The 27,292-nt window shown below is 37.0% G+C and overlaps 1 protein-coding gene and 1 non-coding gene across 2 annotated transcripts in view; both read right to left on the reverse strand.

Moving 5' to 3' along the window:
- Positions 1-27,292, reverse strand: part of UBAP2 (ubiquitin associated protein 2) — a 114,013-nt gene that overhangs the window by 21,129 nt on the left and 65,592 nt on the right. The window contains exons 8-12 of the mRNA XM_052644872.1: positions 25,978-26,081; positions 17,626-17,678; positions 14,177-14,244; positions 10,213-10,402; positions 7,123-7,336 (exon numbers count right to left, since the gene is read on the reverse strand). Coding sequence (XP_052500832.1) covers positions 7,123-7,336; positions 10,213-10,402; positions 14,177-14,244; positions 17,626-17,678; positions 25,978-26,081 — 629 coding nt within the window. The remainder of the gene's footprint in view (positions 1-7,122; positions 7,337-10,212; positions 10,403-14,176; positions 14,245-17,625; positions 17,679-25,977; positions 26,082-27,292) is intronic.
- On the reverse strand, positions 10,011-10,091 carry LOC128052910 (small nucleolar RNA SNORD121A). The gene has a single exon (XR_008199869.1). It is a non-coding gene; the product is annotated as a small nucleolar RNA SNORD121A (small nucleolar RNA).

Here is a 27,292-nt window from a genome sequence, read left to right on the forward strand (position 1 = left end):
AACATGGTGTGTGCGTGTGTCTATAATATTTTAACAACTGGCCTGTGACAAATGGAAAAGGACACCTGAATGAGTTTGTAGCTAATGTCTTATGCAGAGAGGAGATTCAGTTCATGCTAAAGCATCTGGGGTGGAGAATGGGTATTCATATTTTATATTAACTTTTGAAAATTACTATTTCAATAACATATGTGATACTACAAAATCCAAAACATACAAAAATATACATGATGAATAAAAATCACCCTTCCACCCTGTTCCCAGAAGCAGACATTTGTACTCAGTTTCTTGAATAAAAATATTAAAGGTATTTAGTTTTCAGAAACTGTGCCACATTAATGCATGAAGAACTGCTCCATTTTTATAATTACAAAGTCAGATATTATACACAAGTTCTGATTTTTAAAACCAGTATTATGTTAATAAACTTTGAAGTTTTCCAATTTCTTGATACGAAAAGCAATACTGCAAATAAATATATTTTTATGTAAGACATTTTGGTCAAGTGTAAGCACAGCTGCAGGACCAACTGCCAGAACAGACTTGCTGGTTCAAAGAGTGACTTGATATTTTGTATATTAAGGAACTTCACCCTTTGCCTATAACATGATTTTTTTTTCATAGTTTGTCTCCTTTTTCATTTGGTTATGATATTTCCTATTACATCCAGACAGGTAGGGTCTACCTCACACAGCGTACATAAAAATCTTCCTATGTTTTTCTGTTATTGTTATTCATTATCTATGTTGAGGTATTTTCACCCATTTGGCACTTTGCTGAACAGTAGGAGTTAGGGATCCAACTTCATTTTCCAGCTAGATACCCAAGAGAAATAAACCATCTTTCCACCATGGATTTGGAGTGCTACCTCTATCATACAGAGAATCTTTTTCTGCAAAGAACCAGACAGTAAATATTTTAGGCCCTGAAGGTCATCTCTTAGCAACTATTCAACTCTGCCTTTGCAGACTGAAAGTAGTTACAGATAAAACGTAAATAAATGGCCGTGTTCCAATAAGACCGTACTTCCACAAATAGCGGGCAAATCCAGTCAAAGGTCTTTGTCTATTTCCATCATAGATGAATCTCTTTTCGTCTTGATATTAGAGCAAAGTACAAAGAGGACAGACTTTCAAAGAATATGGGAATAGCATGCTCAGATCTAAAAGCTCATACCACTCAGTAGTTAAAGGCACAGAAAAAGTTAACATACACAGGAGGCCTGTATCAGAAACATCAGCTTCTGTCAAGAAACACAAAATTTTTGTATGTTCCAAAGGATGCCAATGCTCTAACTGATAAAAGGGACTCTCTTTACCTCGATTATTTATACAATTTGGTTTATGTTGAATGTTCTCTCTCCTTCTGGGATTCTACAATTTTGGTTTATACTAGGTAGAGGGTGCCCATGTGACCAGTCCCCCAATAAAAACGTCCCCCCTTGGATGTTGAGTCTTTAATGAATGCTTTGGTAAAAAAGACAAAGACTTCAAACCAAGAGTCGTCTCAGGTACCCCTGTAACAGTAAACCATTTCATTCAGCAGAAAAATGTATTTCCATGTCTCTCAGTATACCCTAAACATAAACCAGACAGCCAACCCTATGGTTAAAGTACACCTCTGCTATTGTGGCATGTGTATTGGAGGGAAATAGAGAGTTAATGTTACAAAGTCTATGGGTGTACAGCTTGGAAAACATCTAACTTAGAAAATATTTATAATACAAACCACAGACATTAAGGCTAGACAAAATCATGGCAGATACACACATGTGTTAGAATCAGAACGCAACAGAGAATATGACTTAAAGTATTGTCCACATTCCACCTTCTTATTCTAATAAAACTCAAAAAAAAAAAATCTGTCTAGGTATTTATTCAAAGTGTTGTTTCCTTATATCTGCTTGACTACTATCATGCTTTTGCACATCTGTTCAAGGTATGGACTACTACTACTATTAATATTAACAAACAAATATAGATATTTATACAATGCCAAGCTGAAGGATTTAATTCAGAAACTGCAGAAGTTCTACTAAAAAGAAATATGCCTAGTCAAGACAGAACCCATTAAAACTAACAATTGACATTCACCTCAAAGTCGCCCCTGGTGACTCAGATGGTAAAGCATCTACCTACAATGCAGGAGACCCAGGTTCGATCCCTGAGTCAGGAAAATCCTCTGGAGAAGGAAATGGCAATCCATTCCAGTACTCTTGCCTGGAAAATCCCATGGATGGAGGAGTGTGGTAGGCTATAATCCATGGGGTCGCAAAGAGTCATACACAACTGAGCGACTTCACTTCACTTTCACAAAGTCTCCCGCTTGTGAATTGGCTGGCAGGTAAAATGGCTAAGAGTGCTGGGTAGCTGTGGTTTGGGGCGGTGAGTGGTCAGGACCAGAGGGGTAGTCTCTGGCTGACTTATCAAGGTGGACCAAAGGTGGAGGGACTTTATCTTGGCATTTGCTGGTGGTAATAACTTCTTCCCAGTTTCTGCTAAGTCAGAGATCTCTGTTGTGTTCTTGTGCACTGGCTTTTGGAACTCAAGTAAAGGCCCTTTCGTTTCAGATGAAATTCCTCTTGGTAGATTGGACCTAGCCTGGTCTTTGGAGAGATTAAGCCCTGAGCCTTTGGAGTGGGAGCACTGACTCCAAGGGCCTAGACAATCAGAGAACTAACCCTCAGATCACTTCAGTCGCTCAGTTGTGTCTGACTCTTTGCAACCCCATGAATCGCAGCACGCCAGGCCTCCCTGTCCATCACCACCTCCCAGAGTTCACCTAAACTCATGTCCATAGAGTCGGTGATGCCATCCAGCCATCTCATCCTCTGTCGTCCCCTTCTCCTCCTGCCCTCAATCTCTCCCAGCATCAGAGTCTTTTCCAATGAGTCAACTCTTCGTATGAGGTGGCCAAAGTATTGGACTTCAGCTTCAGCATCAGTCCTTCCAATGAACACCCAGGACTGACCCCCTTTAGAATGGACTGGTCGGATCTCCTTGCAGTCCAAGGGACTCTCAAGAGTCTTCTTCAACACCACAGTTCAAAAGCATCAATTCTTTGGCACTCAGCTTTCTTCACAGTCCAACTCTCACATTCATACATGACCACTGGAAAAACCATAGCCTTGGCTAGACGGACCTTTGTTGGCAAAGTAATGTCTCTGCTTTTCAATATGCTATCTAGGTTGCTCATAACTTTCCTTCCAAGGAGTAAGCGTCTTAATTTCATGGCTGCAATCACCATCTGCAGTGATTTTGGAGCCCACAAAAATAAAGTCTGACAATGTTTCTACTGTTTCCCCATCTATTTCCCATGAAGTGATGGGACCAGATGGCCATGATCTTCGTTTTTTGAATGTTGAGCTTTAAGCCAACTTTTTCACTCTCCTCTTTCACTTTCATCAAGAGGCTCTTTAATTCTTCACTTTCTGCCATAAGGGTGGTGTCATCTGCATATCTGAGGTTACTGATATTTCTCCTGGCAATCTTGTTTTCAGCTTGTGCTTCTTCCAGTCCAGCGTTTCTCATGATGTACTCTGCATATAAGTTAAATAAGCAGGGTGACAATATACAGCCTTGACGTACTCCTTTTCCTATTTGGAACCAGTCTGTTGTTCCACGTCCAGTTTTAACTGTTGCTTCCTGACCTGCATACAGGTCAAGACCTTTCTCAAGAGGCAGGTCAGGTGGTCTGGTATTCCCATCTCTTTCAGAATTTTCCACAGTTTATATCAAATAGTGAAAATTCACACAAAGGAAACCACTTGAATACAAGACCTGGCATCACCCAACCACCAGGAGCACCCTGTGCAGGATGCCTCCTCTAAACAACAAACAAAAGAAAAATATTAACCCAGTCATCAGCAGACAGGATTACCACCTCAGGCATCTTACCCATCAGAGGAAAAACAAACAAACAAAAACTCAGCACAAATCTCACCCTATACAAAGCTTACACAAACCACTGGATCAACCTTAGAAGGGCAGAAACCAAAAGGAAGAAAGAATTCAACATTGAAGCCTGGGAAAAGGAGACCTCAAATACAGTTAAGTTAAAAAAATAATAATGAAAAGGCAGAGAAATATTACACAAATGAAGGAACAAACTAGAAACACAGAAGTCCAAATAAATGAAGAGGAAATAGGCAAACTACCTGAAAAAGAATTCAGAATAATGATAGTAAAAATGATCAAAACCCTAGAAAACAAAATGGAGAAAAATGCAAGAACCAATTAACAAAGATCTAGAAGAATTAAAGAATAAACATACAAACAAACAACACAATTACTGAAATCGAAAATACTCTAGAAGGAATCAACAGCACAATATCTGAAGCAGAAGAATAAATCAGTGAGGTGGAAGATAAAATGGTGACAATAACTTCTGAAGCACAGAATAAAGTAAAAAGAATGAAAAGAACTTAGGATAGTTTCTTTTCATCACATCACATCAAAAAGCTCATACATCATGGTCAAGTCGGGTTTATTCCAAGAATGCAAGGATTCTTTAATATATGCAAATTAAACAGTGATACACTGTATTAACAAACTGAAAGATAAAAACCATATGCTAATCTCTATACATGCAGAAAAAGCCTTTGACAAAATCCAGCACCCCATTTATGATTAAAACTCTCAAAATAATGGGCATAGAAGGAACCTACCTCAACAAGTAAAGGCCAGATATGATAAACCTACAGCAAACATTATTCTCAATGACGATAAACTGAAAGCATTCCCCCTAAGATCAGGAACAAGACAAGGTTGTTCACTTTCACCACTATTATTAAACAGTTCTGGAAGCCCTAGCTACAGCAATCAGAGAAGAAAAAGAAATAAAATGAATCCAGATCAGAGAAGAAGTACAATGGATTAAAGACCTAAATGTTAAGACCAGAAACTATACAACTCTTAGAGGAAAACATAGGCAGAACACTCATTATTTGCAGATGACATGATACTGTACATAGAAAACCCTAAAGATAGTATCAGAAAATTACTAATCAGTGAATTTAGCAAAGTTGCAGGACACAAAATCAATACACAGAAATCACTTGCATTTCTATATACTAACAGTGAAAACTCAGAAAGAGAAATTAAAGAGTCAATCCCATTCACCACTGCAACAAAAATAAATAAATATCTAGAAATAAACTTACCTAAGGAGAGAAAAGAACTGTACACAGAAAATCATAAGACACTACTGAAAGAAATCAAAGATGACATAAACAGATGGATAGATATTCCATGTTCCTGGGTAGAACGAATCAGTATTATGAAAATGACTATACTACCAAATGCAATCTACAGATTCAATGTGACCCCTATCTAATTACCAATGGCATTTTGCACATAACTAGAACAAAATATTTCACAATTTATATGGAAACACAAAAGCCCCTGAATAGCCAAAGCAGTCTTGACAAAGAAGAATGAAGCTAGAGGAATCAACCCTCCTGACTTCAGGTTATACTACAAAGCTACAGTTATCAAGACAGTATGGTACTTGCACAAAAACAGAAATACAGACCAAGGAAACAAGAAAAGCCCAGAAATAAACCCATGCACCTATGGGTACCTTATTTTTAACAAAGGATGCAAGAATATACAATGGGGCAAAGACAGCCTCTTCAATAAATGGCGCTGGGATAACTGGACAGCTACATGTAAAAGAATGAAATCAGAATACCTCCTAACACCATATACAAAGATAAACTCAAAATGGATTAAAGACCTAAATGTAAGACCAGAAACTATAAAACTCTTAGAGGAAGACATACGCAGAACACTTGATGACATAAATCAGAGCAAGATCCTCTATGACCTATCTTTTAGAGTAACAGACATAAAAACAAAAGTAAACAAGTGGGACCTGATCAAACTTAAAAGCTTTTGCACAGCAAAGGAAACTATAAACAAGGTGAAAAGACAACCCTAAAAATGGGAGAAAATAATAGCAAATGAAACAACAGACAAAAGATTAATTTCTAAAATATACAAGCAGCTCATATAACTCAATGCCAGAGAAACAAACAACCCAATCAAAAAAGGGGAAAAAAGACTTAGACATTTCTCCAAAGAAGACATACAGATGGCTAACAGACACATGAAAAGATGCTCAACATCGCTCATTATGAGAGAAATGCAAATCAAAACCACAATGAGATATCACCTCACACCAGTCAGAATGGCCATCATCAAAATGTCTACAAACAATAAATGCTGAAGAGGATATGGAGAAAAGGGAAAGCTCTTGCACTGTTGGTGGGAACGTAAATGGATACAGCCACTATGGAAGACTTAGAGAGATTCCTTAAAAAACTAGGAATAAAACTACCATATGACCCAGCAATCCCACTCCTAGGCATATACCCTGAGGAAACCAAAACTGAAAAAGACACATGTATCCCACTGTTCATTGCAGCACTATTTACAATAGCTAGGAAATAGAAGCAACCTAGATGTCCATTGACAGATGAATTGATAAAGTAGTTGTGGTACATATACACAATGGAATATTACTCAGCCATAAAAAGGAACATATATGAGTCGGTTCTGTTGAGGTGGATGAACCTAGAACCTATACAGAGTGAAATGAGTCAGAAAAAGAAAGATAAATATCATATTCTAACACATATATACGGAATCTAGGAAAATGGTACTGAAGAATTTATTTTCAGGGCAGCAATGGAGAAACAGACAAAGAGAATAGACTTATGGACATGAGGAGAGGGAAGGAGAGGGTGAGATGTATGGAAAGAGTAACATGGAAACTTACATTACCATATGTAAAACAGATAGCCAATGGGAATTTGCTGTATGGCTCAGGAAACTCAAACAGGTGCTCTGTATCAATCTAGAGGGGTGGGATGGGGTAGCAGATTGGAGGGAGGTTGAAGACGGAGGGGATATTTGTATACCTATGGCTGATTCATGTTGAGGTTTGACAGAAAATAACAAAATTCTGTAAAGCAATTATCCTTCAATAAAAAAATTAATTAAAAAGAAAGAAAGAAATATGCCTGGTCAAATCCACATTAGTGTCGAAAAGTCAACCTACTCTGCCAGTGTTTGGCATGTCCTCACTAGGGGCAAACCACCGTAGAAAATGCACACTTACCAAAATGACTAAGGACTGAGGATTGGGAGGCTGGAGGCTTGAGGTCCCAAGAAGAAGTGGTTGTGGGAGAACTCGTACTATTTTGCTGTGAACTTGAGGTGGTGGTAAACTGGCCCAAACTCGGAGCTTTCAACTGGTCCAAAATCTGGGAGCTGGTGATGTTCGTCATTTTTGAAGGGGCAAGCTCTCCAAATCCTGAACCAAGGACTGATGACTTTAAAGGGAAAGAAAAACAAAAATCCTCAGCAATACAGAATTTCTACATGCCATTGTATTTTCACAAGGATTTTAAAAATTATAGCCTAGAACATTCTGAATTAGTAAGACTCATCTGAATAAATACTACACAAAAATATTACCAAGTAACAAGATCTGACTAAATAAACCTAACAATCCTTCCTGCTTCTGATACGAGAGCTTTGAGGGAAGAGGAATTTCCCTAGATTTTAAGTTTCCTAGATTTTAAGAAATTTATTTTTATTCAAAAAGTGGTATCATTTAAGCTTAGAAACACATTACTTTTTTTTAAAGTAGAGAGAAATATCATTAATAAATGACAAAGACAAGGTTGAAAAACAAAATACAATATTTTCTTAAGTGTGGAATGGTAATCATCTTTAACTTTGCAAAGTTTTTACTAGGGTTAGTCACAGAGAGATCAGCCATCAGATCATCCTGTAAGGTTAAAGGCACATCACAGTACTTAATGGTTTGTGTTCCAGAATCAGACACTAAATTACAAGGATATATGTGTGTACTGAGCAGATGCCCTGAACACTGCTGTGTTTATTTCAAGATGTTCTGATGACCAAGTACACCAAATAGACTTCCAGAGCAAATGACCAGCCAACCTAAGAGTGGCAGGTCAAGTGCATTTTTACTTATCAATATCATTAAATTACTGAAAAGATTAAGTCAAAATATAAATCCACAACCACCATAAATGTTAAAAATAGAAATGATCTACATTCCATCAAGAGGCCTGATCTAGAAAGCTGAATCAATTATTTCTGGTATCAATTTCCAAAGCCATGGACTATCTGTCCCAGTTGTTTTTAAAGATATCCAAATTCTCCAATGTGAGCAAAAAACTTCAGGCTGTGGGCAATTACTCCACTTCAAACACAGAATCTGCTTCTATTAAAACAGCTGTGATAACATTACTTACCACTGCTCCTGACTCTGTGCTCATGCCACCCACTACGCCACTCCTATGTCGCTTATAAATGCATCAAAACCTAGCTCAAGCCTACTTGCTCAAAAACAGGCATCATCTTCTTTTCTTCTCCAATCTCTACCCTGCATCAGCTAATTTAATTGTAGCGCACTTTCTGTGTGTTTCACAACAGGATGACATCACTGCATCAATGACTAAAGCCTTGCTTCAGGTAATACCTATTAGCACAGGGCTTCAATTCCACCTCCACATTTCAATCAATGGGAACAGTTTACAAATGTGCCTACGGGTACACTTGTGCACATGCATTCACATAAACACATACAAATGCTCAACTCCCAGTGCCAAAGATCCTGACCGGTCTTGTGTAGAATCTGGCTTAATCTTATAATTACTAAATATGCCAGATAGTAATAACTGAAGTTTCCCAATGATAGTAAAAGCATAGTATCACTGAGAATCACTGCTCTCATATGCAAAACAAACAATTTGTACTCTGGTTTCTCAAGATGTTGTTCACGACAAAAAGCAACATGCCTGAAGGATGCTGTTAAAATAAAAACCCTCATGTCCTATCTACATTTTCAAGTAGCCTATGATTCCAGCAAGTCAGCAAGGACATCACATCAGTGTACCATTGGCAGACTGAACTCTTCAATCAAACTCAGGGGTATTAATGGGCCCTCTCAAAGCAGAGTCTGCCTTGGGTCTGTCCGTCTTCAAGCAGTGACACCCTCTCAAACGCTATCAACAATGACGCTAAAAATGCCAAGTTCCCAAGCTAGTTATACTTGGCATGACATGACTATGCAGAGAAGATGACAATGAGAAGTTCTCATATTCAAGCCTCCAGTTTTTAGGGAATGGCAAAGAATTCTGAATCAAGGCGGGGGTGTGGGGGTGGGGTGAGGGGTGTGGGGGTGGGGTGTGTGTGTGATTATCATAGATCATATTAATAAGAAATGCCATTTTTCAACTGTAGATTTCAGATTAAACACAACAAAGAATGAATCAAAGTTTTATCACTAGTGAAAGCTATGGATTTGTGTCTATAGTCCTTTCAACCTTGAGTCTTGCAACTCAGAACAGCCCACACTTGGACGGAGACCTGAGTTTACCATTCTGCAGCTACATTCTTTCACATTCTACGCTCTAAGCTTTTTACTCCCATCAGTTATCTTCATTTGCTTCACTAACAGTTCCTGAGCTTTTCTCTGACATTAGTTAGTTCTCTTTTTTTGTCTATGCTACAAACTATGAGGTATCTTAGTTCCCTGAACCCTCACCCCTGCAGTGGAAGCACAGAGCCTTAACCACTGGATCACTAGTGAAGACCCGGGAGCTGAACTGTTACAGAAGCCAAAGTCATATATGCAGCAGCAGATGGCACTATTCCAATAAAAGCATATTCAATTTTTAAGGGCCTCTACTATACAACTGTTTGGAATAACAAAACCAAAATGCTAAAAATTTAAGAACCTAGGCAGATCTAGAAATAACTGCTTTTGCAGATTAGCAAATCAATACTGACAAACATTAGCATTTAAGTAAACTGGGAAACAAATGAAAATTTAACATCTTAAGTATAGAGACAGACTCTGAAACAAACCCAAGGAAAAAAATCATCCTTCTTACTAGAAGGATCCCTAAGTTGATTATGACTGAACTAATTCATAATTCAACTAATCATAAAGAAGTACTTTTTATCTTCATCCAGAAAACTCAGTGGTTGAATTCTACACAGAACTGTCAGATATGTGCTTGGAAATTATGACATCATTGTTTTCTGGACTGAGATCTAGTGTAGAGATTTTTATATGCAAAAAAATAATGATAAGGCAAGTGCCATTCAAGAATACATTTATTCATGGGACCATTCCTTAAAATCCCATACTAAGAGAAAAGTGAGTTACCAAACTCTGAGGCGGATAGGAGTTGACAGCATCAGAGCTGCCAGTCCCTGGTGCCATCTGATTGTTGTGCTGAGAGTTCGTGAAGACAAGGGCTTGGCCAAAGCTCTGTTGTTGAGAAATTTCAAACGAGTTGACTTCTGGGGCTTGACTGGGAGGAACAGGCTTCTGGAGCAAGGCTACCAGATCAACACTAAGCAGACAAAAAGCAAATGAAAGAATGAGTCAGAGGCAAATCTTGCCAAAAAATAAACTTGAGAAATGAATCACTATAAATAAGTTCATGCTAAAAATAATCCCAGGGAGGAAAATCTTTGGAAACTGGAGTTTAAGAGCAGCAAAAGGAAATTATCAATCATCCCCCCACATGCCTACCCTACCAAGAAGGCACACCAAGCCACCGAGACCCAAATAGGGCTTTGCAGAGAAGAGAAAAGAAAGGTGCACTGAGATGTTTCCACAGAAATGGCACAATGACAACTGATTAGAAAACCTGGAGCAACAGAGTACACCTCAACAGTTTTCTTGGCTTGTTTCCTTTAGAATATTTGGCCCTCTTCATTACTTAAAACCAGTCTCTCTTAAACTTTCCCAAAGGAAAGTAAACCCATATTTTTGAGAAATGAGGACCAAAGCCATGCTAGACCATTCAAGCAGTTTTGATATTTACCATAAATATTCCTATAAGTTTTGCATTCTATCCCATGATATATTTAGGTTAATATAAATCTCATAATTTCGCTCGTAAGTATTTAGGGGGAAAATGCACAACATATTAAAATACTCTGTTAATTAGACTTCCTATAACGTCCCTAGGAAGACTGAGATTCCAAGTTCGGAATCATGGCCTTAAAACCTGAAAGCATGAGGAAGAAATGATCTTTCAGATAATATATTTCTTGACATGAGAATGAACTACTAATTTCTCCACAGAATGACCTAACATGGTAATCTGCTCCATTAAATCCTTTTAAAGGGCAGTTCCCAAGCAGTTCTCCTAAGGGAAACTCACCATGCCAATGAGGCAGATTCTGGAAGGTCAAATAATTCAAAACTCACTCGTGATATACAGCCAAGTTCCTAGGCTTGAGTTCCTCTCCTTACACACTACCCACTCTCATGTCCCCGTAACTGAGAAACAGTTATGGGATCCAGTATTATGGACCCTAAGGAATGTTCTAGCTTATGATAACCTAATTCCAGGGATACAAATTCATGGTAGTTATATTACATATGACCCATCTCAAAAGTTCCATAACTACAAAAACCAGAAGTTCTATTCCAAACAACTGATGAAATATATATATGAAGAACACTGCAGCACTACTGTCGAAAAAATAAGCCTTAACAGGTCCACTTATTTTTTTTATTTTTATTTTTACTTTATTTTACTTTATAATGCTGTATTGGTTTTGCCATACACTGACATGAATCCACCACGGGTGTACATGCGTTCCCAAACATGAACCCCCCTCCCACCTCCCTCCCCATAACATCTCTCTGGGTCATCACCGTGCACCAGCCCCAAGCATGCTGTATCCTGCATCGGACATAGACTGGCGATTCGATTCTTACATGATAGTATACATGTTTCAATGCCATTCTCCCAAATCATCCCACCCTCTCCCTCTCCCTCTGAGTCCAAAAGTCCGTTATACACAGCTGTGTCTTTTTTCCTGTCTTGCATACAGGGTCGTCATTGCCATCTTTCTAAATTCCATATATATGTGTTAGTATACTGTATTGGTGTTTTTCTTTCTGGCTTACTTCACTCTGTATAATCGGCTCCAGTTTCATCCATCTCATCAGAACTGATTCAAATGTATTCTTTTTAACGGCTGAGTAATACTCCATTGTGTATATGTACCACAGCTTTCTTATCCATTCATCTGCTGATGGACATCTAGGTTGTTTCCATGTCCTGGCTATTATAAACAGTGCTGCGATGAACATTGGGGTATATGTGTCTCTTTCAATTCTGGTTTCCTCGGTGTGTATGCCCAGCAGTGGGATTGCTGGGTCATAAGGTAGTTCTATTTGCAATTTTTTAAGGAATCTCCACACTGTTCTCCATAGTGGCTGTACTAGTTTGCATTCCCACCAACAGTGTAGGAGGGTTCCCTAGAGAGTGTTTTGCCTATGTTCTCCTCTAGGAGTTTTAGTTTCTGGTCTTACATGTAGATCTTTAATCCATTTTGAGTTTATTTTTGTGTGCAGTGTTAGAAAGTGATCTAGTTTCATTCTTTTACAAGTGGTTGACCAGTTTTCCTAGCACCACTTGTTAAAGAGATTGTCTTTACTCCATTGTATATTCTTGCCTCCTTTGTCAAAGATAAGGTGTCCATATGTGTGTGGATTTATCTCTGGGCTTTCTATTTTGTTCCATTGATCTATATGTCTGTCTTTGTGCCAGTACCATACTGTCTTGATGACTGTGGCTTTGTAGTAGAGCCTGAAGTCAGGCAAGTTGATTCCTCCAGTTCCATTCTTCTTTCTCAAGATTGCTTTGGCTATTCGAGGTTTTTTGTATTTCCATACAAATCTTGAAATTATTTGTTCTAGTTCTGTGAAAAATATCGCTGGTAGCTTGATAGGGATTGCACTGAATTTGTAGATTGCTTTGGGTAGTATACTCAATTTCACTATATTGATTCTTACGATCCATGAACATGGTGTATTTCTCCATCTATTAGTGTCCTCTTTGATTTCTTTCATCAGTGTTTTATAGTTTTCTATATATATAGGTCTTTAGTTTCTTTAGGTAGACATATTCCTAAGTATTTTATTCTTTTCGTTGCAATGGTGAATGGAATTGTTTCCTTAATTTCTTTTTCTACTTTCTCATTATTAGTGTATGGGAATGCAAGGGATTTATGTGTGTTGATTTTATATCCTGCAACTTTACTATATTCATTGATTAGCTCTAGTAATTTTCTGGTGGAGTCTAAAAGGTCCACTTATTTTTTAAATGAAAATGATGCTATGCAATTCATCAAATACTAAATACAATGAAGAAGATACATCCATTTAAGGAAAAATTCTGAGCAAGTCACAAAATAATATATTGCAAGACATAACCTTTGATTTTTATTTCCCTGTAATGAAGTCTTATCACCACCTCATTTAGCAAGAGATTGAGCATGTTAGGTTCAAAATTGCCTTCAATGCTCAGGTATCATATATATCAACGCTCTCATCCTTCTAGATCACTACTTTTTGAAACCATAATCAAAGGTTTTTAGAGTTATTGTAAATCCAAGAATGTAAATAAATACTCTTCAATAATTCAATTCTGCACACATTCTAACAATGTTTCTATCATCCCAAAAGCTCCTCCTTGTCTGTAATCTACGAAATTAGTAGATTAAAACTATTAGAACCCATTTAAAATGACAACTTTGTACTATCCTAAGATCTAAATAAACGGCATTATATGAAGAAACCAAAAGAGATTTCTATTACGTTTATCTGTCAAAAAAATGTTTACGAAAGTAAAAAACAAATTGTTAGATTTAACGTTATCACTGCCGTGTGTGACCACGTACTCAGTCACGCTGACTCTCTGCAACCCCCCTGGACTGCAGCCTGCTAGGCTCCTCTGTCCATGGAATTTTCCAGGCAAGAATACTGGAGTGAGTTGCCACCTCCTAATTCAGGGGATCTTCCCAACCCAGGGGTCAAACTCACGTCTCCTGCAGTGGCAGGCAATTCTTTATCGTCTAAGCCACCTGGGAAGCCCATAACTGCTATTTTAATTCATCAACAGACACAACAAATTAGGAAATGATGGAGGCTCTGTCAGCTTACCAGATAAGGGATAAAACAGAAGTCTTAGATAGAAAAGAGAAAAACAGAAAGATTCAAGAAAAGGGTAAAAAATAGGGAGATCTAAAGAAGAAAACCACTCTCCTACCGCAAGAAATTTTAATTCTGCTCTGAATTTAAAAAGGTGGGGAAAAGCATTTACCTTTGCCCAGGTGTGACATGATTCTCTGCTGGAACAGATGAGGAAGTGAAGACCTTTGTTTCAGAAAGCTGTAACAAGAGGATTAAAAACATTTTAATCTTATTTTATATAATATAAAACCAAACAATGTAACAAATTCCTGATAATTTTTAGTCATCAGTACTCTTCTTCTAGTTCACCCAAAAGGCAGTCTAAAGGAAAAGAAATAAACAAGTGATCATGGCCATGTAATTTTCTTAAGGTGAAGATAATTTTAGATGGATAATTCCACAATAAGGATTCCACATCAGGGCAACAAGAAAGTGAAGTAAAGTCAGATAATAGTTTAAGTCCCAGTCTCACTATTCTACTTCACATTATACTAAATGAGAACTCCTATAAAAACTACCACTAATGTTACTATAAACACCAAAAAGGAGTAGGAAAAGTTTGAAAAGGTAAATTACTGACATTCTCTTTTCCTAAAGACAGGTGGCTTTAGTATTTTCTTTATTAGTAATAGATTTACTAGTCACGGATTTCCTTACTGCTTTTATCAAAATATTATTGAGGTGTAACACAAATAATAAACTGGATATTCAAACTGAATAACTGAATAAGGTGTGTCATATATATACTCCATCACAAAATCAAGACAATATCTATTACCCCAAAAGTTCGCTCCTATCCCTGTGTAATCAATTCCTTGAGTACTCACTTTTGTCCCTAGACAACCATAGGTGTGTTTTCTGTCATTATAGCTTAAGCTGTATTTTCCAGAATTTTAAGTGGAATTTTTAAACACACAATCTTTTTTGTGATTTTTTTTTCACTGAACATAATCATTTTGAGTTTCATGCATATTGTTTTAAGGTGCACAGGATACAATTTCTTGAAACCTCAACTGACACTGCTGAAAGGCAGACTTATATTTTCAAAATGGGGCACGGTCTTGTAAACGTTAATACTGTTGATCTAATGACAATGTTGAAAACTAATGAAAATGCTATTCTTAACAATGCTAAGTGCCTCAGACTTAAAATCAGACTTCCTCAGACATTAATATTAAGGCAGGAGCAGAGTAGGCAGTTAGGTGTTCACTTTCCATAAAAACAAAAAGTGCTAAATTCATTACACTGTTTCAACAAGAAAGGCTTATACTATGCACTGCACTCTATTTCAAGATAGTATCTTAAGAATTCCACGGAATCTATTTTTGCTAAAGAATCTTTTATGAGTTAAATTAAGAAAAAGAAGCAATTAAGGAGTAATTCTATTAAAAGTAGTAACAGAAGATCTAAAGCCTTAAAATATAAAGTTCAAGGTAAATAAGAACTATTATACATTTATCACTGAAATCCTATCTTATCCGCTAGAGAACAGAAAACTTGCATTGTTTTCTCCTCCTAAGCTCTAGAAGGAACTCGGGATCTGCATTTTAGATAACTCACCATTCAATCACTATTACTTTGTAAATGTCAGAAACTTTTAAGTAATTTTGGTATTTCCTGAAAAAGAACATGTCCACTATTGTATAGCACATGGAACTCTGATCAATGATACGTCCTAGCCTGGATGGGAAGGGGGTTTCGGAGAGAATGGATATATGTATATGTATGGCCAAGTCTCTTCACTGTTCACCTGAAACCACAATACTGTTAATTGGCTATATACCCCAATAGAAAATAAAAAGTTTAAAGTTTTTGGGAAATTTTTTTTAAAAGATTTCTAAATTCCCTACTGTAATTCTTTTCAGTAATTCTATTGTGATACAACACAGCCTACACAGCAGAGTATTACTACCTATATGTGTGTGCATTTGAACTGCTTATTAGGCGACTTACATCTTAAGACCTCACCTGAAGCACCGAAAAACCCCATCAGTTAGGCAGGATGGTTATTATGATAATCATTTTAGGGATGAAAAATAGGAGGCTAAGAAAGGTAGATGCCTCACCTAAGGTCAACAGGTCAACCCAGCTAGAATATGAATATAAGTCATCCACCCTCTGATAGCTGGCTGGCTTTCTATCCTGCCTGCTGCCCCAGACAAAGCTTTTAGCTCTAGAAGCCTTTTTTTCCTCCCAACAAACTCTTAGCAAAAATTCTAGTAACATAAAACATGTAAAACTAGGACAGATCTGTTCGAAATAAGGTATGGTGCCCACAGGTTACTCACTCTGACTTCCTCTTATCACTGGAACCATCCTTCCACTGACTCTGTTACCCACCCATCTTGTCCACTCTCCTCAGATTACAGGTTACAGAAAATCTGGTGACATCATACCCCAAGGTCTTATGGTTAGTATGTGAGATAAGTAAATAAAAACACCTAAGTCTCTGAAGTTCCAAAGCAGTATATCCTTCTCCTTTCTGACACCCTATCCAGCTTACTCCCTAATAAGTCAGATAAAATAGTGATAAAAGAAAGCTCAAGTGCAGTTTTGTATCTTCTTTCAAAAAATTTAAGTACAAATGCGGGGAGAGAGGATAATCTCAAAAAGAAAAATAAAATCCCAAACTCTGGGTCATTTTATGCAATTTTGAAGGTCAGTACTTATAAACCTTTTATTCTCTCCCACCTAGAGTCAGCTGTAACTCTCTAACATGTACATACTTCTGTTCTGGACCTTAAGAGTGAAACAGAAAAATAGTTAAGAGTATCTTATGGAGAAGGCAATGGCACCCCCACTCCAGTACTCTTGCCTGGAAAATCCCATGGACGGAGGAGCCTGGTAGGCTGCAGTCCATGGGGTCAGTTGGACACGACTCAGTGACTTCACTTTCACTTTTCACTTTCATGCACTGGAGAAGGAAATAGCAACCCACTCCAGTGTTCTTGCCTGGAGAATCCCAGGGATGGGGGAGCCTGGTGGGCTGCCGTCTATGGGGCTGCACAGAGTTGGACACGACTGAAGCGACTTAGCAGTAGCAGCAGCATGCTGAACACAGTACTTAAAGATGAACACTACTAATACCAAGAAGCTAGTACAGTATACTCAAAAATGTCTGTGGAATAAATGAATACACAAAGAGCCAGTCTAGTTGAAAGGGGAATTGCTTGGCCCTAGAACCAGAATGGTTTATTGAGGTTAATTTCAACTGTAAACCTAAAACATAGACTCTCTCCTTCAATAAAAAGGTTATAAAGAGTAAATAATCATTCACAGGCCAGGGTAATAGCATCAGCTGGTTATTGGGCCAAATAAAACGAAGATAGTGAAAAAATGATGTCGCTCCTATTTAATGCCTGGTCATCTTTAAATAGCTGCTTTAAAACCAAGTTTCTCAAAAATCTGGAAACACCAACATCTTTCTGAGAATCATCTGCTTAAAAAAAAAAAATTAATCATAGAAGTCTGAAAGGGAGCTTAGAATAGTCATAAGATATCTCAAGCTTTCCTCAAAAGTACATGTGTTCCCGCCAGAATCCAAAAGAGAGATAGTCACATGCGATGCTAAACACTTACATCTTCCGTCCAGTCTTCCGCTGTCCATTCTTCCACAGAATTCTTCCAGGCCCCTGTTGACAATCACAGTTTATACCACAAAGTCAAATAAGGTCTGATTCCAAATGATTCTCCATTGTGTACAGCACAAGACATATCACGTATCTCATTAGCAATATAGTTTACAATCCAAGAAATATGATGTTCTTAATCTATCTCAAGAAAATCAGTCATGTTTTCAAATGCAGCTTGGCTAAGTACTAAACACACACACACAAATCATGTCTCAAATTGCTTTTGGATAATATCCACTGCCTTAAGAAAGTAAGGCACAGCAAAATAAATATATTTAACAAGGAGATACATTATTTAAAAAAGAATACAATTCAATATAAGGCAGCTCTGCTTTGGGCCCTCATTTCAGGCAGATTATCAGATTTAGAGAAGTGTTTATTAGCTCCACTGTATCATTTCCTAACAGTTCTCCAGCAAAGCTGAGCATTAGTCCTGTTCATATAAAGTCTGTTGCTATACCCCTGATAAGTAGGTGCAGAAAATGTGTTCACACAGTTCTTACAGAATAATCTTCTATATAGAAAGCAATTAAGTACTTTGAAGAAAAGTATATGAATTCAGATATGCTGATATTAGTGCTTAGTGATCCTGTGTCCATTCCCATTATTTTAAAACATATGTACAAACACATATCCAGATAAAACAGTTTTAAAAGGAAACACACCAAGATATTGACTATAACCACCATCACGAAGCAGGAGTGTGAATGTTTTCAGTTCCTTCAATAGGAAGAAATAATTGAGCATCTGACCTGCAGTGAGGTTTGTGTGTGGGAAGAGGAAGGGCACACCCCTGGAAAAAAAGGGCAGATGAACAGATCTAACTACCTTGGAATCATGTCAGTAACCTATTAACTAAACTGATGCTGCAAACCTAAGAAAAGAGGCCTTCTCTGTGGAAGGCTTTCAACAGCATGTCCCTAATTCAAGACTGATTATGGCAAACAAAAGTAGAATCTACGGATTTATGGAACATGACTTCTTATAAAATATTACCCCCAAAATGCTATTTTGTGGCTATAAAAAGGGAGATGTTTCAAACATGAACACATTCCCTGGTGTGAGAGAAACCCACACACGTCACACCAATACTGTGGATCATGGGGCACGTGTGTTACAGGAAAGCACTCCCTACTCTTCTGTCCCTCTCGACTGCATGCACCCTTGTAATAATAGTAAAACTTGATAGAGGAATGTTCTAATATTTGAAATGATAATCTGATCCACTGCTTTGGCTAATTTATCCTATCTTTAAATGGTTTCCATAATTTCCTCAGAAATGTCACAAAGCAAGTATCAATTTCTGTCCCTAAAACATCTCTTTGAATTAAAATATTTTCATAAACAAAAGCAGAAAGATGTAATAGCTTAAGTTAAAAAACACAAGGTACAATTAGTCCTAAGTGGAAATCAGTACCAGAACTTACATCTCTAGAGCATGCTTTACATGAAGTTAAAGGGATCCAAGGCAAGCTATCCACCTACACTTCACTATCATCATAGTTTCTTAAGTACTAACTAGTGCCTTTCTTAAGTACTAACACATATATCTCCAACCTTCTAATGTACTTCCTGCCAGACTTTTGTCTCAGTACATGTATATTTTAAAAGTTCACTGGGATGACCTAGAGGGATGGTATGGGGAGGGAGATGGGAGGGGGATTCAGAATGGGGAACACATGTTCACCCGTGGCAGATTCATATCAATGTATGGCAAAACCAATACAATATTATAAAGTAATTAGCCTCCAATTAAAATAAATAAATTTATATATTTTTTAAAAAGTTCACAAAGTGGGCTAGTTTTGAAGCTGGTCAGTACATAATATTCTCCGTGCCACCTCCATCCCACCTACCCCAAATTCATGTTGTCACATTCATCACAGGAGACAACACTCCAAAGACTGCAAACTCTACAAAAATCTGAGGCTCAATCTACAGAGATTTAGGAACACTCTGCCTCAAAAATCATTCCGAAAACTTTCACCTTCAAAGCAATTAAAATTATAATAGGAAACAATGTATGATGGAATTGTTCTTAGGATCTCCTTCATCATCAGTCAGCAACCAAATAATACTGGGTTAAAAGCCTACACATAAAGCATTGATGCTAGATATCAAATATCTCACTGAAAAGACCATTAAAAATTTAGTGAGTGATGTGAATGATAAATTGCATGAATTACATGATTAACACACTGGAAATCTGCAGGACACAAAAGTTAAGGAAAGCCAGAATGCTAACCGAAAGTTTATGGGGAAGATGAATCACAGCAAAAATCCTGAAGGCTGAATAACCAGATATATAATGAAAGGATATTCCAGGAGAGAGAAACAGTGATGAGAAATTACAAAGAACTAAAATATATTAAAATTAACCTTAAGTTGAGAATATGCCTTTTTTCCCCAAAAAAACAATATAAGTTGTGGCAAGATGTTTTAAGTGTACAATTCAGTAATTAATAAAACATACATTCTTATATATGATATGTAAAGAGACTGGCCTACCATTTTAGAAGTATTATGAAAATAATTAAAACACAAACTAAGCCATGCAGAAGAGGACGAGAAGCTGAGTAGATTCAAAAGCAGGCAGAAGACAATGAATGAAGTTGTAGGCAGACATCCTACATGGTAAGGCGTTACGTCAGGCCACAGAGAAGAATGCCCGTATCAGCAGCCAGGGCCAAACTGTTGCAGTGATCCACCCTAGATACATGGACTGTAAAAACTACACGACATTAGATAGAGAAGACTACAGAGTCAGGTCCTAATCTTACTATGGAATATTAAAATTTTTACAGGAAGACTTTATCCCCCATTGTATACCTACAGAGCTTCACCTCAAACTATGAGAAAAATTCAATGACATTCATTTATTTTCAGCTTAAAACAATAATCTGAAATGTATGCTTTGTGTTCAGTTTAACTTGATGTTAGTCCTCTATCAAAAACACAAATAAGGCAGACTTACAGGAAAAGGAGCAACAATAATCCAAACTCTGCACTGCCCAAAAGGCCAGTGTGAAAAACTCTTCCATTATCAAAAGCTGATAATTATTTTATCAAGGAACTGTAGAAATAGTTTACATTCACCTGATGAATTTTTATTAGCTAGCCTTGATAAAAAGGGAAGTTATTTAAAAGAATTGTATAAGAATATTAACTAAGGAATTTTTTTAAAAATCCATACCTTTGATTCCAAAAGAATTTTTGTTTGGTAGATTCTGAGCTACATTTTGAGCATCTGATGCCAGTTCTGTGGATCAATGTAAAATGTAAGGTTTCAACTATCATCAGAAGTTCATCAGAAGAGAAATTAGTAAGTAAATTAAACAATGAAGGGACAGCCTCACAGCTAAGTATATGCTGTGTGTCCAAGGAAAAAGAAACTTCTGCTCTCCATGCTATGACAGACTGTTGTGGCCCAACTATGCATCTTACCAGCCAGATAGATCTCAAACATTCAATTTGCATCAATTATGCTTGTTCTCATTCCCATGTTCACCAAGTTCCCTTCCCATTTGTCAAAGAAAACATTACAATCAGTTTAAATGGTATGTTTTTAGTATATTTATAAATTTGCATTTTGACTATCCTTCAGTCTTTCTGTTTTGGTCAATCTTGAGTCTGACCCTAAGGATGGATTTGATTATCATCCTTTCAAGTCAGGCTTCTGAGCCTATGAAGCTGTGGGCTAGACTCAGAACACTGTGTTATCAATAAGACAATACCAGTCTGTGAGGCTTCTAGAGAAATAGCCAGAATCCCATCAGATGACAACATCTTTAATTGTATTTTGCATCAAACATATTTTGCTTATCTAAATGTTTTCCAGGAAGGAATCTTCTACTCTAAATGAAAACTAGAGGGATGAGAGGGAAGAAATAAAGACAAAAGGAAAAGGAAGAAAAGAAGGAGGAATAAGAAAACAGAAAAGTAGCAGTTAATGGATTAATTCAATATTGTTTCAAACATCCAATTTAAAACTCAGTGGAGGTTCTAAGTAAAGCCACTATAAACATCACAGGCAGGTCTTAGTATGGACGTGCTTTCATTTCTTTTCAGTAAAAACCCAGGGTTGAGATCTTAAGACTGTATAGCATCTCCATGTATGCTTTCACACCAGGAATAAGTTTGAATTACACCATCACCTTCACTAACACCTGGAACTGTCAGTTTCAAAGCTGTTTTAGTGGATGAATGGAGGTAGCCTACTTACCATGCACGCACTCACTGTACATTTATATTTCCCCAATGACCAATGATGATGAGCACATTTTTGTTTGCTTATTGCCATCCATGTTTCTTCCCTTATGAAGCATCTGTTCAAATCTTTTGCTCATTTTTTATTATTTTGAAATAATTACAAATTCACAAGAAGTTATCTTTGCCTCAGTCTCCACGATGATTACACCTCACATAATTCCAGTAAAATTTAATACCAGAACAACTGCCATAGATAAAAAATGTGTATACCGTTCTATGTCAGTTTTTTACTGTGGTAAAATAGTGTGCATGTGGTAAATAGTATTTACCGTGCTCATCTTTTTTAGGGTTACCATGCTAACCCTGAAGGACAGGGAAGCCTGGTGTGCTGCAGTCCATGGGGTTACAAAGAGTTGAACACAACTGAGCAACTGAACAACAAACCTTTTTCAAGTTACAATTCACTGCCACTGAGTAATCACAATGTGGTATAGCCACCATCACCATCCATTTCCACAACTTTTTCATTTTCTGTTGTTTTAATTGCTATATTCATTGGGTTACTTGTTTTCTTCTTAACGACTTCTGAGAATTCTTTATATATTCTGTATACAAGTCCTTTTTCAAGTAGAGGTTTTAAATAAATATTTCCTCCTAAATTATGCCTTGGTCTTCCATTCTGCTTTCTTCTGAAGAACCATGTTTTTCTTTTAGACTCATGCTTATTATGTCCTATATAAGAAATTTTTCCTTAATCCAAGGTGGCTAAGATTGACGCTAGTATTTTCTTTTGAAGTTGTGGTTTCAGCTTTCACATCTATAGCTATTATCCACTTTTGGCTATTTTTTTAATATACAGTATAATGTACGCTGTATTGAATTGTCTTGGAACATCTGTCCAAAACCAATTGTATCTGTGTGTTTATTTCTAGATTTGGTATTATGTAATTGATCTATCTGCAATTCCACAGTCTTGATTACTGTAACTTTAGGGTAATTTCTTGAAATCATGGAGTGTGAGTCTTTGAATGCTGTTAGTTTTCAAAACTGTTTGGACTATGTTCACACCTACACTTTACTATAAAAATTTCACAATCAAGTTTAGAATCAACTGACACCAAAAAATCCTGCTAGGATTTTGAACAAACTTGTATGTTCAAACCTATATATCAATTTGGGGAGAAATGCCATATTAATAACAATATCAATGATATATTAATAACAATAACATTTATGAGTCTTCCAACTCATAAATACCTCTGAGTATCTCACCTCCTTTATGGATCATCTTTGATATTTATCTTCATGTTGCATAATTTTTGACATACAAATCTTACACATATTTTGTCAGATTTAGACATAGGGGTTTCATGCTTTTGTATTACTATAAATGGTAGTTCTTCTGCTCATTAATGTTTCTTCAGACACTCAATTTTTACATTGTACTGTAAGATTTCATATTTTGCATTTCAATAGATAGAAGTCTTATTTTGCATTATCATTAGACTTCACAGGCATTTGACATTTTTTGAAGCTACATTTTTTCCCCATTTTCTCTGTTGATTATAGAAATATTACCTGTTAAGTGAACTAGCTACATCATTTAAAGCTTTCTAGCTAATTTCATTAATTTATCTATAGATTACTTTATATCATTGCCAGAGATGACAGGTTTTTTTCCTCCCTTTCCAATCCTTTTCTTTTTCATTCTTTATTTCAATGGTTCAGAAATAATGAGGGCAATCCTCCTGTTTCTCTTCAGTTTTGACTAAATCTTTTGCCTTTATTCAAAAGAAAAAAAAGTAAGCCCCTTGAATTTGCTGTATGACTCAGGGAACTCAAATTGGGACCCTGTAACAACCTAAAGGGCTGGGATGGGGAGAGAGGTTGAAGGGAGAGAATATATGTATACCGATGGCTGATTCATGTTGATGTTTGGCAGAAACCAACACAATACTATGAAACAATTATCCTTCAATTAAAAATAAATATTTTTTAAAAAGGTAAGGTCCTTTATCTTGTTACAAAAAGATATTCTATACATCACTAATTATTGTGAAGTTTGCTGTGACTTTTGAATCCACCCTTTTAGGGCACAGGACTGACTAGTTTTCAGTCTATTCACAAGGTGTACAACAACCACAATACCTATTCCAGAATATTTTCATCACTCCAAAAAAACTCTAGAACCCATCTGTAGCCACTCCCCATTTCTCCCAACATTCCCAGCCCTCAGCAACTACCAATCTACCTCTGCTTCTATCTGACTAATCTGGATAATTTTTCTTTCTCACTCATCCATTGAAGAACACATAGCTTTTATGTGAACCTATATCTTCCATTCTCTCTGGTATATATCTAGGAGTAGTTTGATTTTTTAAATGTTAAAATATTAAGTTTAAACTTAACATGGCCACGATATATCCTTTTTCTAGTTTACTGAATTGTTTTCCAATATTGTGATTTAAAATTTTTACATTGGTGCTGAAGAATGAGATTAATCTATAATTTCAAATGTTGGAAAGAAATTTATCAACAAAATATCTTCTGACAACTTTTAATAGCTATGATATTAATTATAATAATTATATCAATATTCCTTTTCTCATTCCTATAGCCAATTATGTTTCTTCTGCTTTCCTTGATCAGTCTCATGATAAACTTATCAGTTTTACTAGTGTTTTCAAACTACTGAGAGGGTAACAGGCAGGAAGGCTAGGGGATCTCCAAAAAAGAGGAAATAGGCTGCAAGTGTCAGATGTTTTTCTCTCTCCCTTAAGCGGCAGGAGACAACAAACAACAAGTCTCAGATTTTTTTTTTTTTCTCTTAAAATTCTGTGTTGCCATGATGACACCTGGTTCCACCTGAACTTTTCTCAAACCTTGAGCTAACCAATCCATTTTTTTATGGAAATGTTTTTCTTAAGCTATGTTAATGAAACTATGTATTTGCTCTGGAATTTGCCTTTCTTCAAAATGGTTCCACCTAAGACTAAGTTTTGGCTGATAAAGATTAACAAACCAGTATTCATATCAATTGTTTTATGGCTGGGGGATGACACACCTCATGCCATCCTATCTCAAAAATGCATGTTGTGGGAGAGGGGCCTGATGAAACTCCATCAGCCTTGAGGTGTCTCTATTATCTGATTAGTAACTTTCTAACAGACATAAAACACCCAGCTAAAGACTAGCAGGGGGGCACTCTTTTTGCCCTCTTCTGATGTCTATGTCAGAAGCTTTCTGTATCTCATTTGTATTTTAATAAAACTTTATTACACAAAAGCTCTGAGCGATCAAGCCTTGTCATTGGCCCCAGATTGAATTCCTCTCCTCTGGAGGCCAAGAATCCCGGCGTCTTTCACAGCTCAACAACAACCTTTCATTTCCATTTTTATAACTTTTGTTGGTCCTCTCTATGGTATATTTGATTCCTAGTTTTCTCTGCTTCTGTGATGGTGCCACTGTCTTTTTTAGGTAATTACTGAGCTATGATTTTATCTTTGGGATTATAATTCATGAAGTATCAAAGTATGTTTTTACAAATATAGTCACAGCAGTTAATATATATTATCAGGAACAAATATTCAAAAGAGTTCTATTAAATAAATAAGCCAATTAACAAGTATTTATCTATGAACTTCAGTAAACAAATAGCCCCAAAGTTGTAGGATACAAAAAAACCTGCAAAAGCAACTATTACCCTGAACTCACCTATCATGATCAATCTCTTAATCTGGCCATATTTGTGTTTACCACTGTGAACAGTGAATACTTTGTTTGAAGTCTGCCACTAAGAAATTATTCTCTGTATCTCTGACACCAAGATTTGAGTGTGGGTTTGTACTGCCTTACACAGGTTTGTTACAGCATCTTCTTCAGAGTGCAAAAGAGGAAAAAAACCACATACCTTATTGTCAATAAGCTTAGTAAATGAGAAACTTTGGAGCTAAGGACCAGCTAAGAGTAGCCTCAGAGGAAGAAGAGCTACCTGTTTTTCATTTTTCTCCACCAGCACACTTTTATGTCATCTTTGATTGTTAAGAGGTCAAACAATTAAAATACATCTCTGGTGAGGACAAACACTTACCAGTTCCCTCATCTGCACCATTCTGAGCAGCTTCCCAAACTACTGGTTTTGTCCCACACCCATCTATAGATGCAGAATCTGAATAGTCCGCAGGATTAAATGTCCTTGGGTTTGAAATAAAAAATAAAGGCAAATGAAATAATCACAAAATTAACTGTATATCATCTTCCCTGAAATGAGCCCTGTCCCTCTCAAGAACCACTGTAGGAGACTTCATTCTCCTTTTCCTATTTAACCATAAGCCAATTCTTCTGGCCATCAGAATCTAGAGCTTCCAAAAAGCAGAGGCTGACTAGGGACTTCCATACACTCTTGTATGATGCTTCTACTTGCCTAAATTGTCGTCCTCTGCATCTTAAAGTAGGCGTGGAGACCTATAATAGTTCTAGGCAGGGTAAAGGCTCTCACAAAAAACCCACCCACCCCATGCCAACTAAGCCTAGACCTAAATAGGCAACAGGTCTTTTCTTCCCAAGTCAGAATCCAAATTGGCTTTGAACCTCTTACAATAAATGATCCATTTTGTTTAGATGGATACAAATAAAAAGAAAACATTTTGCTCAGTGCTTCTTTTTAAATTAAAACCGTAAATACCCATGATTCAGATGCCCGTGCTGTGCTTAGTCGCTCATGTCCAACTCTATGCGACTCCATGGACTGTAGCCTGCCAGGCTCCTCTGTCCATGGGGATTCTCCAGGCAAGAATACTGGAGTGGGTTGCCACGCACTCCTCCAGGGGGGTCTTCCCAACCCAGGGATCGAACCCAGGTCTCTCACACTGCGGACAGATTCTTTACCATGTGAGCCACCAGGGAAGCCCAAGAAAACTGGAGTGGGTAGCCTATCCCTTCTCTAGGGGATCTTTCCAAGCAGGAATTGAACCACAGTGTCCTGCATGAGATGCCTAACTAGAACCAAATTAAATAACATCACCAAAATTTTCACAACTTATAAAAAAATATTTTAGCATTATTGGGGTGTCACTGACAAAAAGAATCACAACAGCATTTTTTTTTTGAAGTGGAGGACAAAATCTACAAAATCCTTCAGAGCTACAAGGCTGGGAATATATGTCCAAATGTTCCATCCAATTTGCTTCCTGTGTTTTCATCCTTCTTTTGTCCACAGGGAGCTTAGGCAGAAAAGAGATGGCAAGAGTCACCATCTCTAGGCAGTGACCCAAAACAGTACTGCCGGGAAGCTATGGACACACAAAGGACTTTTCCTTTCTTGACTATCATCTACCTACAGCCTCTATAAGATGCTTAAATACTTTTTATAATGGGGGGTGGTGGCTAATGCTTTAGATAACAGC

Source organism: Budorcas taxicolor, chromosome 8 (assembly GCF_023091745.1).
Source record: "Budorcas taxicolor isolate Tak-1 chromosome 8, Takin1.1, whole genome shotgun sequence".
Lineage (NCBI taxonomy): Eukaryota > Metazoa > Chordata > Mammalia > Artiodactyla > Bovidae > Budorcas > Budorcas taxicolor.